Source organism: Aedes aegypti, chromosome 1 (assembly GCF_002204515.2).
Source record: "Aedes aegypti strain LVP_AGWG chromosome 1, AaegL5.0 Primary Assembly, whole genome shotgun sequence".
NCBI classification, from domain to species: domain Eukaryota; kingdom Metazoa; phylum Arthropoda; class Insecta; order Diptera; family Culicidae; genus Aedes; species Aedes aegypti.
The window spans coordinates 237,529,600-237,544,901 of NC_035107.1; the positions used below are offsets into that span (position 1 = coordinate 237,529,600).

At 37.5% G+C, this 15,302-nt stretch overlaps 1 protein-coding gene across 1 annotated transcript in view; it reads left to right on the forward strand.

The window, feature by feature from the left end:
* Positions 1-15,302, forward strand: part of LOC5564678 (alpha-mannosidase 2) — a 330,366-nt gene that overhangs the window by 243,639 nt on the left and 71,425 nt on the right. The window contains exon 4 of the mRNA XM_021837318.1: positions 1,956-2,464. Coding sequence (XP_021693010.1) covers positions 2,286-2,464 — 179 coding nt within the window. The 5' untranslated portion in view covers positions 1,956-2,285. The remainder of the gene's footprint in view (positions 1-1,955; positions 2,465-15,302) is intronic.

The following is a 15,302-nucleotide window of genomic DNA, read 5'->3' on the forward strand; positions in this document are numbered from 1 at the left end:
CGAGTATCTCAAATACTACGTGGATCTGGACACATGGTGTACACGAAAAAGGCCAAAAAACCCAACCTTACTCCGAGGCATGTTCAGGCAAGACTGGATTTTGCCAGAAACCATATGTCTTGGAAGCGGGAATGGAACAACGTGATTTTTTCCGACGAGAAGAAGTTTAATCTTGATGGTCCTGACTGCTGCGCGTATTATTGGCACGATCTTCGGAAGGATCCGCAAGTGAAGCTGAGCAGAAATTTCGGTGGAGGAAGTTTGATGGTCTGGGCTGCATTTTCACGTAGAGGTAAAACCCCGATTGCAACAATTACTACCAGAATGAAGTCCGAAAACTATGTTGAGCTTCTGGACAGTGTTTTGATCCCATTTACGGAGGATGTGATGGAAAACGAATTTGTTTTTCAACAAGATAACGCTGCGATCCATGTCAGCAAGGCCTCCAAACAATGGTTTTTGGAGCGGGACATCCCAGTTATGGATTGGCCAGCGCGGAGTCCGGACCTAAACCCAATCGAAAATCTTTGGGGAATCCTCGCAAGACGGGTTTACAGTGGAGGACGGCATATCGGATCAGTTCGAGAGCTGGAAGCAGCTAATAGAGAGGAGTGGCGTAAAATTCCTTTGACAATGCTGCAGAACCTCGTCGATTCAATGCCGAAACGAATTTATGAAACAATTCTGAAAAATGGTAAACAAACCAAGTACTAAAGTTGTTGTGTTCTTGTGATATGATTTTTTATGATCTGAAAATAAAGGTGCGCTTATAAGAATTTCCATACTCAAATCCCGTTTTTTCCTCTTCATTCCAAACTGTTTGAAAGAAAAGTCTTAGTAGTTGGTAGAAATATCATATTATCCGAATACCTAAAAGCAGAGATGATTTATTGAAGTATTGGACTTTCATACTACATGTGCCGGTGAAAAATGGTCATGCGCTTATAGGAATTTCGGGCACTGTATACTCAAGCGTTAAAAGCTATTAGAAATCATGGAAATTCTCTAAAAGATGTTGCCAAACATTACAATATCAATATGTCTACTTCGGGCAGCCAATTAAAAGGAAGACGTTGACTGAAAAGTTGCAATATTAGAGAACACACGGAAATCTCGTGGAATGTCTATGTAAAGCTAGTCAAAACATAAAAATGGGATATAGGTCTATCCACATAAAAAAGACCCTAAATACGTTATTGAAGGATTCCGTTTGATTTCTCCCGAAGAGTTATCCAACGTCATATCCGACTTTCTCAAAAACAAATAACGAGCGGTGGAAATTCTACAAAGCAGAAATGCAATTGCTGTCCTATAATGTAAGAACTAACATTGGAAATGTTGCAGTTATAATGTTGTCGAATCATTTCAACTAACATAACTGAACAGAAGAAAATTGAAGTGATAAGAATAACATTTTCTTTGTTTACATGTTACTTATGTTATTGTTCATTGGGAAGCCTTATCAAGTGTTAAAGCTAATAGGAATCGTGAATATAACTGTTTGTTTTTGAAATTATTGTTCAAAACGGTAAACTTTTCACTTGCCCCACTTTTGGGGCAAGTGAAAAGTAAGGAGACATTTTTCAAAAACTTTTTCTGTATTTTTTTCTTCAATTTTTCATAAAAATCAATTTCAGCATGCTGCTTATATATGGTGGGAGTCAAGCTAAAAAATATACACAACCTCATTTGTTTCAATTTAAAGTCTCTAGAATTGGAAGAATCTCAACTATGCGAATTCCATTACCCACTTGCCCCACGGTACCTTATTTTAAAAAATGGCACAATTCGGACCCAGTATAAAAAAAAATGCCGAACAAGCAAATCGTGATTGAGTGTGTAGGTTTGCAGTTTTATTTTAGAGCCCACAAATGTTCTTAAAATATGCCACTCTCATTCAATAAAAAATGAAGTCACTTATCTTTACCTTTCTATTTTCTCTTCTCTATTTCCAGAACAAAAATCCTAGAAAATGTAATTTTCATTCCACCGGCAAGACCAAAGTGAATTAAACTGAACTCCCCCGGATGTGAAGTCCTGTTTTAGCTTGTTGTGTGAGTGTTTGTGTGTCAGAAGACAGAGGAAAAATCATAAAGTGTCACATTCTACCGTGAGTGAAACGTGAAAGCCGCATCGGCACCCATAAATGAGTGAATATCGCGCGCCGAAAGTTTAGGGTGGAAAATTGCACCGAGTTGGTGGGGTGCTGCTTCCTGTTTATTGCCCCATAATCAAGTGCCGAGGGAGCAGAAGCAGAAAAAAGGTGCCTGCAGCGCCGCAGCATCATGACCGTGAAAATTTTCCGCCGGGGTTCGGCCCGCTGCATAGGGCTCCTGTCGGCTTTCGTAACCATTTTGCTGTGCTTGTACTACATCTCGATGGGACAGCCATCAAACACGCCAACGACGACCGCCACTTCCGGTGGCTCCTCGCTCCACAAGGATGCTGCCCTGCACCAGAAACGGTAAGTAAGAGGATGTTAAAAGTAACTTTCTCATGTTGAACAACGGTGCAACTTTACGACGACGGTCCTTTCCGGATGTGTTGCGCGAAAGAGTGGGAGGGATGCGATGGTTCAGGTCATAACCATATGGTTCGTATTTTACGGAGGTGGATGGCATAGCGCCTTTTATAATGTACTAGTCCGCCGAAACGGCTCATCCGAAATGTACAGACACCCACAGGTTGATCCGTTGGAACTGTCTAAATCTATTCACCTATGAGTAACTCTCACTATTATCAGCACATATCGTTAGAATTCCAATTTTTGTCACTGTTCAGTAGAATATGCTAAAACTAGAGGAGGGTTGTTTTTGTTAACTCAAATTAGCGGACCCTTCGTTAGCCAGCTTGCTGAATAGTTGGCGATAGTCATTTCTTTTATAAATCTCAGGTATTTCTTCACGTGATATGTCTCACATTTCGCTTGTAACACATAGCAAATTTAGAGGCATCGTATAGAGGATGAAGGCGAGAAGTATGGCAATACTTGCCCTAACTGAATATTTGCAGCATTATACAAAAGTATCAATGCCAACACCAAGTGTGCATTTAATTGCAGTATGGGAAGAAATTAATATTTATAAAAATTACCAAGAACACAAAAATGCTTATGTGAGGCTGAATTTTGTTACAGATAATTCGTATATCAGGTGAATGGTCTGAAAATAATTCTGATAGAAATTTCATTGCTATTGTAGTAGCGAAGCTCATTTTTTTATTTATATTATTCCAAACATTACATTCATTTCTAATATCTAAGAGTTCTGTGTTATTGGACAACACTATCATCCTAATTTGGTAAAACAAATTTAAGATTTTATGACCATTTTTTTACCAACATATTACATTTCATTTGCGTAGCAGTTCAGATTTTTTATAGGTGAGTTGATTTTCCCTGCTTAGAAAAAAAAACAGGTTTTCAATTTGCTTAACCTAACTTAACCTTAATATATAACGCATAAATCGTGGCAATAGAAGATTGAAACGATTTTCGCCTGAAATTATTAATTATTTTATTTGACATTTGTTCCAATGTTTCAACATTGGATATTCTATGTAACTCATTGGTACTATACCGTGAAGAAAGCATCAGAATCATTTTCAAAATTTTATTTTAAATTCCCTGCAGAGCTTCCTTTCTGGCATTAAAACAGCTAGTCTATATTAGTACAGCATACAACATGGCTGGCCTTTTTTTTTATAAAATTTATTGTCTAGTGTAAAAACTCAATTACATATTATTACATTGTTTATAGAATTCATAATCATCGACTGTTTTGTTTGCATTATTTTCAGTTAAAGAATTAAACAGAATAGATAAAGTTTTTAGCAAAAATGTTCGAAACGACTTGCTGACATTGTTGAAAACGGGAAACATCCAGCCTTCAAAGCTGAGGCCTCGCAAACGATGGTTCGCTTGTACAAACAGATTTCGTTGATGCACCCAGATGTGATTGTTTTTACTACATGTAAAGATATGATGCACGATCGTTACAGGTTCTGCAAGACAGTTATTGCAAAACGGATCCATGCGCCTGATCCGTCTGAATAGTGTTTCAATGTTTAACACTTTCCCATGTACTATCGCATACCATGTTGACCGATGAGATGATTTCAAGTACTTGGAGTGTACGTTTTTGAAAATTTTTATCCAATAACGGTTAGGGGTTTTCCCGAATTATCTTTGGAGCTTTCATACGACTTAGAAAGAATTGATAAACTTCACTTGGTGTAGAGTTTCTTGATATGTTTCGGGGAGAAAAGCCTTTTCTTGCACTACTGTTTAAACGTGCTCATATCGCCGAGGAACTTGTATGATGTTGGGAGGATTTGCATTACTTTCAAGAAACGACCATAAAAAGGGTAGATCACGAGCAACATGCATCATCCTGTTAACCAGTAACGCTTTAGCCTTGATTGATGGTGAATGCAAGTTGAGACCACCTTTTGGTTTCGGTAGAATGAGAGTTTCAAACGCTATTCTTGCCCATGGCTTACCATACCAAAGAAATGAACCTATTCGTGAAATGAATTTACCAGCAAACTTTTTTGGTAATGGTAAAAAGGATGCAGTATACCACAACTTGGATGATGCGAAGTCGGAATCATCTCTTGCAAGATGTTCAACTGCCGATCGTTGTTCATCCAAAGACATTTCTGAAACCCGTTGAGAACATTGGTCCAATTTTCATGCAGAAGAACATCGAAATCCTCATGAAACGCAATTCCCAAAATTTTTACCGAATTCCTGATCTGCAGCCATTTACAGACTTGCGACTGTCAACGGTGTTACACCTATCATTATTGCACTCATTATTTTCATCGTGTTGAGCATTGCTCCCGATTCAAGTCCGAAAGTATTGAAAGTTTCGATCACTGCAGAAAGTTCTAATTCACTCTCGATGAACATAGAAATGTCGTCTGCATATGCATTCAGTATCGCTCGTTGAAATGTCACCGTAAGTCTATCCAGCAGCGCACAGTGGTTCCATTTGTTCTACGAAGCGGTCATAAATCATTTTACTCAATATCCGGTGGCAAATATCATAAGAAATTGCCAAATTAATTATTTTTGACTGTTTAAACTCCGTCGAGGTTGATGTCGTAATTAATATCACTTCAAAAATTCTGATTAGGATGCGGAGATCATAATGCAAAGGCTCTGTTATATGAATGATTATATGTGCATAAAAACGACTTTGCAATTATCTCTCCTTTCGTGTCTAAAATTAACTAAAGTATTTAATATCTTGAACAAGACCATGAAATCTATACATTGAAAGCAATATATCAGGATTTTTTTTTTCAACTTGAGCAGATTCCCTGCTCAGAGTTACTTCATTTGCTCAAAAGCCTACTCTTTAGTATGTGGATATAAAAAAAAAACTATTGAACACTTTTCTGAGTGCCGGAGATGTATATCTATATAAATAAAAATGGAATGGTGTTTGTATGTCACGAAATGGGTAGAGAACGGTCCAACGGATTGTCACAATTCTTTCACTGTTGCATTCGCCAAGGGTTCCGACGTGTTCGTGCGTAGAAAAAGTTTAGGTAAGTCTTAGAAACGGGAGGAAACTAATGTGCCATTTTTCAACAGATGGCAAGACGAAGTTTGCCGGGACCACTAGTCCAAATAAATACTTGAAATATTTATCAATTAATAAAGCCAATTTCACATCAAATCTCTACCAAAACCAAATAACGAACATGTCACCTAATGTAATTAACCTTATGTTATGTTTTGAATGTCAAATACTTACAACTAAGAAATAATTAATGAATTATTTGTTCATGTTCATGCAGCAACATAATATCTTTTTTTTTATTTTTATTGTCTACTAGTGGTCCCGGCAAACTTCGTCTTGCCATCAAGTAGGCTGTTGAAAACGCCATTGATCATCCCATACAAAAAGACAGTTTCGTTCGCGCTCGTTTTTCAACTTTCCCGGAGAATATCCTGGGATTTTTGATATACACAAACACGTCGGAACCCTTGACGAACAAAATGGAGAAAAAATCATTTAAATCCGTTGACCCGTTCTCGAGCCATTTCGTGACATACAAACACCATTTCATTTTTATTTATATAGATTATTATTTTAAAGATACTGAAATTTTGTTGAAGATCTGGTTTGATATACAGAATAAATAACATTTTCATGTTGTTCCTCCCACGCTTTTTTTTTACCTATTAGAATGGCTGTTGTACCATTACTAATATATTAGGAGTTTATTGTCTCAGCGCCCTCACTAAAACTACTCATTAAATCAAAGTTCAATGTTGCAAGTAATAGTATTGAAAATTTTATTATTTTGTGCATTCATTCCAATTAGCTACAATAATACTGGTATGTAATAAATATTATGAATATTTTTATCATTGCCTTAATTGGTAAAAACTAACGACTTTGAAGGTACCGTCGTTGGGGGTGACAATGGGTCAAAAAAGCATATGTATGATTTGTTTATTGAATAACTATCGCAATTTAGCTCCAATAAACTTCAAATTTGATGTGTATGTATTTTGATGGTATATTAACTACTGTTCAAAAAATTATTGAAAAAAAAAATATTCACAGCAGCACTACAAGTGAATGAAAAATGAACCAATCTCACCCCATAGAGGGGGTAACATTGGGTCACTGGAATTGAAATAACTTGTTTTTGAGAATATTATTGCAAAACCATTCACAGCTGAAAAATATTGATGAAATACGATGCAAACAAGACGAAAAGATATCTAAGATGTTTCACAAGTATGATAAACCCACTTAAAAGAACGATTTTACCAAAAATTTGAAGAGCTATGAGAAAATATATGAGACCCAACATTTATCGTCAAGTTTACATAAATATTCCTGTTTTGTTTCCCTCAAATTATCTTCAAAGTCTCATCCTCATTGCCATAAAGCCTATTCAGCTTTCCCAGAGGTGTACTGAAACAGTGATTATTTTAAACCTTCGCAAATAGTTATATTACGGTGCGACATTACTCGATCAATACATTTCAGGCAGATGTTGACGTCATAATCCCGGTATTCCATCGATCCAACTCATTCGTACTTTCGTGAGATGTTTCTATTATATGAAAACACTAATAAATAATTTAAAAAAAAATCCATTTGATAAAATTTTACGATGGTGTTGCGCACGAAACACAGTTGCTGGTTTGAGAAGTTGTCAAAATGCGTTGCATATTCAATGCACGGAATCCTCAAGTAGACTTGTTTGATGTTCAGAGATGCTGTATTTAGAAAAAATAAACACATCTTAATGAGGAATGAGAACACCCGGCACCGTAAAATTTCAAAAAAGTCGTCTTGCAATTTCATTTACTATCGTTCTTGCTTGACCCAATCTCACCCCCATTGTCAATGTTTTAGACATCGTACCGAAAAAAATGAAATTTTTGTAGAAAAATCAATTTGATTCCGGAAAATACTTGTGAAGTGTAATGAAAGGACTTTCAACCTTCTACTAATACAACTATAGAGGTTAAAGTACATGCGTTATACTTTGCACAGGAGAAATTTAATGTTGTAAATTTTATCTAGTTTCAACATACAAGTTTATTGATATAGTAAACAAAAACTATTAATTCTAAAAATGTATATTGTGATGAATTATGTGTAATAATGTGTTCCCTAACATATGAATGATTAATTCTAGTGATATCAACGTTATTAGCTGAAATATTTCGTAAATCATAATTTTCCGTTTTGACCCAATCTCACCCCCTAGACCCATTGTCACCCCCATCGACGGTACGCTGCTAATTTATTTGCAAATATTCGCAGCTAGAACCTTTACAGGTTCATTTTCCTACTCAAACATGATCATGTGATGGCAGAAGTTTGATTAAATGTGATTAAGAACATATTCAAAAACGTACTTGAAAAAAGTGATGTAGTTACCAAGTGAGTATATTTTTATCCTCATTACTCACATCAATACTGACTCCTAGATGTCACATATCTTTCTAAAATGTATTGGAAGTGACAGATATACATCTGTACTAAGGTTCAGTAATCTGAACTGATTGAAAAATCAATTGATTTTAATTTGCGATGACAATTAAGAAAGTGCTGAAATCGCTCAATTTTCAACGTATTTTTAACGCATGAAAAATACACTCCATCATTCATAGCCCTACTATGAATATTATACAGGAACGCCATTAATGTTTATGTTTTTATAATCTTTAGATCATAATTGATCCAAGAAAAGGTAAAGGAGTGACATACAAGACATTTTGTTTTTTGATTTATGACCTATGGGCGGTACCACTGTGCAGCGGTTGGAGGTATATTACATAAAGCAACATCGATAAGGGATCTCCTTGACGTACAGATTTCTGTATCTTAATTTCTTCTGAGAGTTTTCCATTAATCAAAATTCTTGAATGACTGTGTCTTGAAAACTGCATTAGCAAGTTAATCAATCCTTGATTGAAGTTCATTCTTTCCATTGTTTTTGCGAGAAAGTTGTGCTCGACTCGATGGAATGCATGATCGAAATCGAATGCAATCAGAAGAGAACTGTGGTTGTCGTTTTTCAATTCACAAACTCTATCAATGATCCTGGCTGTTGCCTCAAACATGTTTCGTTTGCCGTTTGAACATTTTTGCTTCTCTGATAGAACAAGCGGTAATAGATCAAGCATTCGAAATAGTTCCAGTTGCATCTTTAAGATTCACTACGCTGTTAAAATCTTCGCCAATCACAACGGTATCGCTGGCGTGATGGTAGTAGGGAGGAAGAGTTTCCTTGTAAAAATTCTCTCGCGCTGTTCTATTTTGTGTACCGTAAACTGGGGGGAAGTTGATCACTTTTGAGCGATTCTGTGCTATAGTTCCTAGCGGGATGCATGTATTATCATCTAAATATTTTTGAAACCTGTACTGGTTGAATGTTTAACGAATTATGCAAACGAAATTTTGACGAATTATTCTCATAATAACGAAAACATTTTTTAGTTATCAAAAAGTGGTGTTTTTGATTCCGGGGTGAAGTTGATCAATTACTGCGATAGGTTTCCTAAAATAAAGAAATATGCTATTCACTAAATTTGGGGTCTCTGAATCTGAATCAAGACTCAAAAATCTTACAACCTATTGATAAATCGGTTAATTTTTTAATTGAAAGTTGTGGATTACAGATTACACCACATTAAACGCCTAAAGGTAGGCAATTTTCTTTGAAATTAGCAACCCTCTTGCAAAAGATCATTTTTTCTCTAAAAAAAGAATTTGTATCCTCAATACAAATTGAAAACTGGGTACACAAAACATATCTGGAATGTATGAAACAGTTTATTAAAATTGTAGCTTTGTATAGTCGTGGGAAGAGTCGATTGTTTGGAGAAGAACCCTTCAACAGTTCATCAAACATTTCTTAAAAAATCTGTTTTTCCATGAAACAATTACCCTGAATGCTAAACCGAATTTATGAAAATCAAGAGTAGCTATCAGGTAATGCCACAACTCAGAAATTGTGATAATTGAAATCGGGTCATAGCTCTTATAACAGTCTATACATGTGGGTACAGGAATGATCAACTTCTCCCCGCTGATCAACTATACCCCGAATTACGGTACCAGGTGTAGAACACACGTTAATGAACCTGACACCATTGATGCTCAAGCTGATGAGGCGTGAATCAGTGCTGCGATCAATCCTATTACAGTTGAAATAGCTTCTAATAGCAACCGCTGTTCCCCTCCGACGTTCATCCACATTGTACTCAATTTTGAATCCTGGCAAATCGATGTTAGTCCGCGCTACTTCCTGCAGAAAGATCAAATCGAGCTCCGCTGAACGGATGAAGGAGGATAGCGTTGGTTTTCGTATCACATTGTACAGCATTAATGTTGATCGTTGCAATTTTGTAGCTTATTAACTCCGCCATGAGGACAAACATATGTATTTGATGGTCTGAAAACATGTTTAAGACGAGACTTAGGTGCGCAGTATCATGTTTCGCTTCGGATAGACATACATATACTAGCTCTGCGTGTATTGCTTACCTTAGAGAAAGGTAGTGGAGATTTCCTGGCGATGATCTTGTAGAAGCGACGAAAAAGCTCGTACGCAAACGTTGCGGTCAGTTGTTGAATTTTCAGTGTTTTTTGTTACGAGATGGCTGCGATCTTGTTTGCCTTTTGTCGGCATTTTTTATGTCGGCTTGAAGAGGAGAACCCGGTCTTTTGACGTGCATTGTGTTGTTGTTTGGGAAGTTGTCGAGTGATGTTTATTTCCGTGATCATCGAACGTACCAGAGAACTGTGAGGAACTGTCCAAGTTTGATCCTGCTGTTGTGCTCGCTGTTTCACCCGGCGTTTTCTGGGATACACCTTGCGTATTCCAAGGCTGGATACTCGACATTCATGTGATCCATCGATGACAGAGATATTTCGCTTTCAGTCAGGGAGATGTTCGACCGATTAGTCAGATGATTCTTCTCTTGGGCATTCAGTAGTGGTTCTTCTTCTTTTTTTTCTTGGTTCGATAAAGTCATTGTTGGTGTCGGTACGTTTAACAACTTCAGCCATGGTCATCCGGGTGTTCACGGATGTTTTGATGGATTTTGCGTATTCAGAACACTTTTGGGCGTAATGGACATTGCGATTACAGTGTTTACATGTGGCAACCTGTCCTTTGTACGTCACCAGCGTCATTTCCGTGTTGACTTGAACATATGACGGAATCAGCTTAACTAGCTTCATCCTCAGTATCCTAACGCCATTTGGAATTCCTGGTAGCTGATCCTTCCAAGTCTCCTCGCGGATCGAGCAAATTTCACCATATTCTCTCATCCGTTGAGCCAGCATCCGATTGGTGGTTCTGGATCGCAGATCATGTACCCTAACCGCAATCGCAGGAGGATGATGCCTCCATCTCCAGCGGGATGTTGTATGTCTTCCCCTCATGTACATACATACTCATGCTTCATGTTGTGCTCCTGCACCATGTCCTGGGCGATTTGTGCGGACTCCGTTCCGACGTAGACTTTGCCGTTGGTTTTCTGCAGGTGTTTTATTCGGGAGAGGTCGAAGCCAAGCTTGTTCGCAATGAATTCGAAGACGTCAGCGTCCTTTAGTTTTCCGGGCAGTGCTCGGAAGTTCAGAACGAAGGAACATTCTGTCAAAGTGTCCATCGTGCGGGGTACTAGTTCCGATTACCGGAAAATGTAGGGTAACGGTCGTATTTTGGACCCCCTAAGGAAGTGATTTTAGTTGTGTGTCCCAATTAATTAATTGCACAGCGTAACCAAGTCAAAGAACATGTCAAAATGTAGAGAAAAACATCCTCTACGAGTTAAAAATGCCCAAACGGTCATGTAGGATCCAAAAAACGTCGAAAATAATTGAATTGTGAAGCACTGTTTTTCATTATTTTGGACACACCAATACATTTTGGACCCTCAAAGTATATATTTTGGACCACCGGCATTTTTTTATCGTTTGGCGACAAAGTCCATGATACTGGATGTATAATATGCTTGCCCATAGTCTAATCAATCGATCGACAATGGAAACCCGAAGAAATTCTACGCTTTTTGTCAAGAAATTTGAAAAAAGTTTTTGTTTACATTTGACAAATTTCTGACGGCTCCAATTTATGTGTGTAACGTGTTGTAACGGTTGCATGGATGCACCGATTAAATTAAATTAATTTCAGATAAAATAAACACATTTTCTTTGTACAAACGGTTGATGCAAGTGCGGAATAGTCCTATCTTTCCAAATGGCATGCACATTGAGTTGGTCTTTCGATTTGAACTGGGAAATCTGCAGGAAAATGGCCAAAGGGGTCCAAAATATATAGGGGTCCAAAATATATTGGTTACCCTATTCGCGACAGAAATGCCGGACTAAGTCCGATAACTTTTTGCGAAATTTTATATTCCAGCGGTTTGTTTTTATATCACATCCATTCACAACAAAAGCTAGATGTCAACTGGTACAGCATACAACATGACTGGCCTGAAAATTTGTTTGAATATCAAAAGCTTGTTCTTAAGACAAAATTTTGATTTTCTAATAATAAGGGGATAGAGACATTTCACATATTTGTTACATTCGGCTTGAATGCCCTCAATGTGATTTTTGAAAGTTAAATTCTTATCTTCAATGAGCCCTAGATACTTAACTTCATCTGACCAATTAATTGGAACCCTTCTCATCGTGACAATATGTCCACTTGATGGTTTCAAATAAAGAGCTTTAGGTTTATGTGGAAATTTAATTATTTGAGTTTTGGAAGCATTAGCAATCTTCCATTTTTGCAAGTATGAAGAAAAGATATCCAAACTTTTTTGCAGTCGACTACTGATGACACGCAGACTTCGTCTTTTGGCGGAGAGGCCTGTGTCATCCGCAAACAAGGATTTTTGACATCCCTGAGGTCACTCAGGTAAGTCAGATGTGAAAATATTGTATAATATTGGTCTCAAAATGCTGCCTTGAGAAACACCAGCTCTTACAGGAAGTCTTTTAGACCTGGAGTTCTGATAATTAACCTGAAATGTACGATTTGACAGATAACTTTGAATTACTCTAACAATGTATATTGGAAAATTAAAGTTTTTTATTACGATCATACCTTCATGCCAAACACTGTTGAATGCTTTTTCTATGTCTAGAGGAGCAAGACCAGAATAGCCTTCAGATTTGTTGGAACGAATCAAATTTGTTAAACGTAAAAGTAGTGGTCGAATGTCCATGGCGGAATCCAAACTGTTCATTGGCAAAAAATGAATTTTCGTTGATGTGGGCCATGATTCTGTTCAAAATGTGTGGCTTCGTAGCCGTGCGGTTAGTGTCACCGAGGTATTTAGCCGCATCGTGCTAAGGAGCGTGGGTTCGATTCCCGCCTCAGGCCGAAAACTTTTCGAGAGGAATGTTTTCTGACTGTGCCACTGGGCGTTGCATGCTAGTCCGTTGTCTAGTGTGGTGCTTCCTTCAAAGGGCAAATAGCCCACTGGAAGCATTAACGTGTAGTGTCTTTAAAAAAAATGACCTTTTTAAAAAGTTAACTGATGGAGGAAAGGAAACTTATTGAACGATAGCTAGAAGCTTCTGCAGGATTTTTACCTGGCCTTAAAATTGGAACAACCTTAGCATTTTTCCATTTGTCAGGAAAATATGCTAATTGAAAACATTTGTTAAATATATCAACTAAGACTGATAAGCTAAGACTGATAAGCTACTTTCTGGAAGTTTGATAAGGATGTAGAAAATTCCATTATCGTCAGGAGCTTTCATATTTTTGAATTTTTTTAATAATAGTTCTCACTTCTTCCAAATCAGTCTCCAGGAGTTTTCGAAAACGTTCTCTTGCTCCCATGGCCCCAACGATATCCCGTCACATTTCAGCTCGCGGCATGAAGCCTTTGTGAGATGCGTTAAGCTTCTGATACAACTTTCGCGTTTCTTGAGAACGGTACAGAAACTTCATCTCTTGACTAAAATCTATGCTGCCGTGAATCGCGAGTCAGTCCCATCTGTAAAAAGTAGGCATAGAGAAAATGGACTGTGAAGTTTCCAAACTCGTTTTCCATACGATTATTCAAAAAATCCCAGAGGATTGAAACCTGGTCAGATCTTAATGAAACTTTCACAATTTGCTTTTCACTTCGATATATTTTCGAGAAAAATATAGAGATGATCAAAGCACGGTTCTTTTTTGTGTTACACGGGGTGGAAATCTGTAGTGGGACTGATATGAGGTTACTTTTTATTATGGGACAATTTGACTTGCTATTTTTTCCTAATTTTTCCGAACAAATAATATTATCTTATGAGTGGAGCCGAAAGAGCATTGGAAAATATGTTGAAAACTGATCTCAACTCAATTTTGACGAAAATGCAGATGGGACTGACTTGCGATTCACGGCAGTATGAAAAGTGTAAATTGGTTACAGCCCGGGACTTCTGGAACCTATTTTATGGCCACCGAATGTCCAACAGGGACCAAGACTACCTCAGGTGATTTTTTCATCAAATGGCTGGGTTCTCCGGAAATTGAAAATTGGCCACATTACCGGGACCTATGGAACCTACTGAACCCATTATATGATACCGAGTGGCCAAAACATGACCCAGGACTGGTTAGATGACCTCAGGTTATATCTATAAAATGCTGCAAATTTAGATATGTCGCATGGCTGGGTTTTACGGAAATTGGAAATTGACCATATTTTCGGGGTCTACAGAGTTTTAATCCGCGAACAGCGGGCAATTATGGCTACCTTGGATATTTAACAGTGGCGTTGGTTTCAGTTCTGATCAGAAGCGGCTACAAATTCAACCATTTTGGAAACCAAAAAATGCATAAAATGTCGCCCATCGTGCAAGGGATGCCCTTCCGAAAATGGCTAAATCTTGAACCGTTTGGCGCCGATTCCATGCCGTCAAACCTTGTCAATCTGAGTTTCCTTATATGTAACTTTTTTTGTGGCGAATGCCTTATATGTAACTTTTTATGTGGCGCCCTTCAGAAACGTCGTATAATTTTGATTTTTTGTCAAAATATATTTTTCATGAAAATAGGAAAAGTCAGAAAATTTTAGATCGCTACACGGAGACGGAATTCAACTCAATTTTGGGTTGTTTCAACGCAATTCCGTAGTTGAGCCCAATAACTCTATTTTGGCTAAATTTCCAAGGTCCCCACTAGGTAGTTTGGCTTTAATTCCATTAGAAAAATATACTCAATTTTGAGTTGATTTAACGCAAAATTGTGTTCTTTCGACCCAAACATAAGAAAAGTTGTATTTACCCAAATTTGGCTTATTGGGCCAAAGTACCCCCATTGGGTAGATGCAGCTCTCTCTATTTTTGACAACATTCGTGTGGGAAAAAGAGAAAACCGAGAGATTTTGGGTTGAAACTTTAATCGATATACTTAATTTTGGGTAAAGTAAACTCAAAAATTAAATAAAAATATTTCTCCGTGTAGGTGTTACCGTTAAAAGCTTACAAATGCTCAAATGTCAGTTTCGGGTCATATTGACCCGAATGCAACAGGAAGGTTAATGACAAAGAATTTTTTTTTTATATGTATGAATTGAGATTGCCGATTAACCATTTTTGTGTTGGCATATCGTGTGGCAAACATGACGATTTTCTATGACCTGGGAAGTCGAGACTCCTCAGCATAGTCTCTCTGAAAAGTTGCTCGTTTACAGCTACGGCTATATGAGCCCCATCTAATCTGCAGCACAAATTTCCCACGAATTTTTCCATTTTTCTTTGGTGAAAGCATAATAAAACCAAACACATTTACGTCGGAAA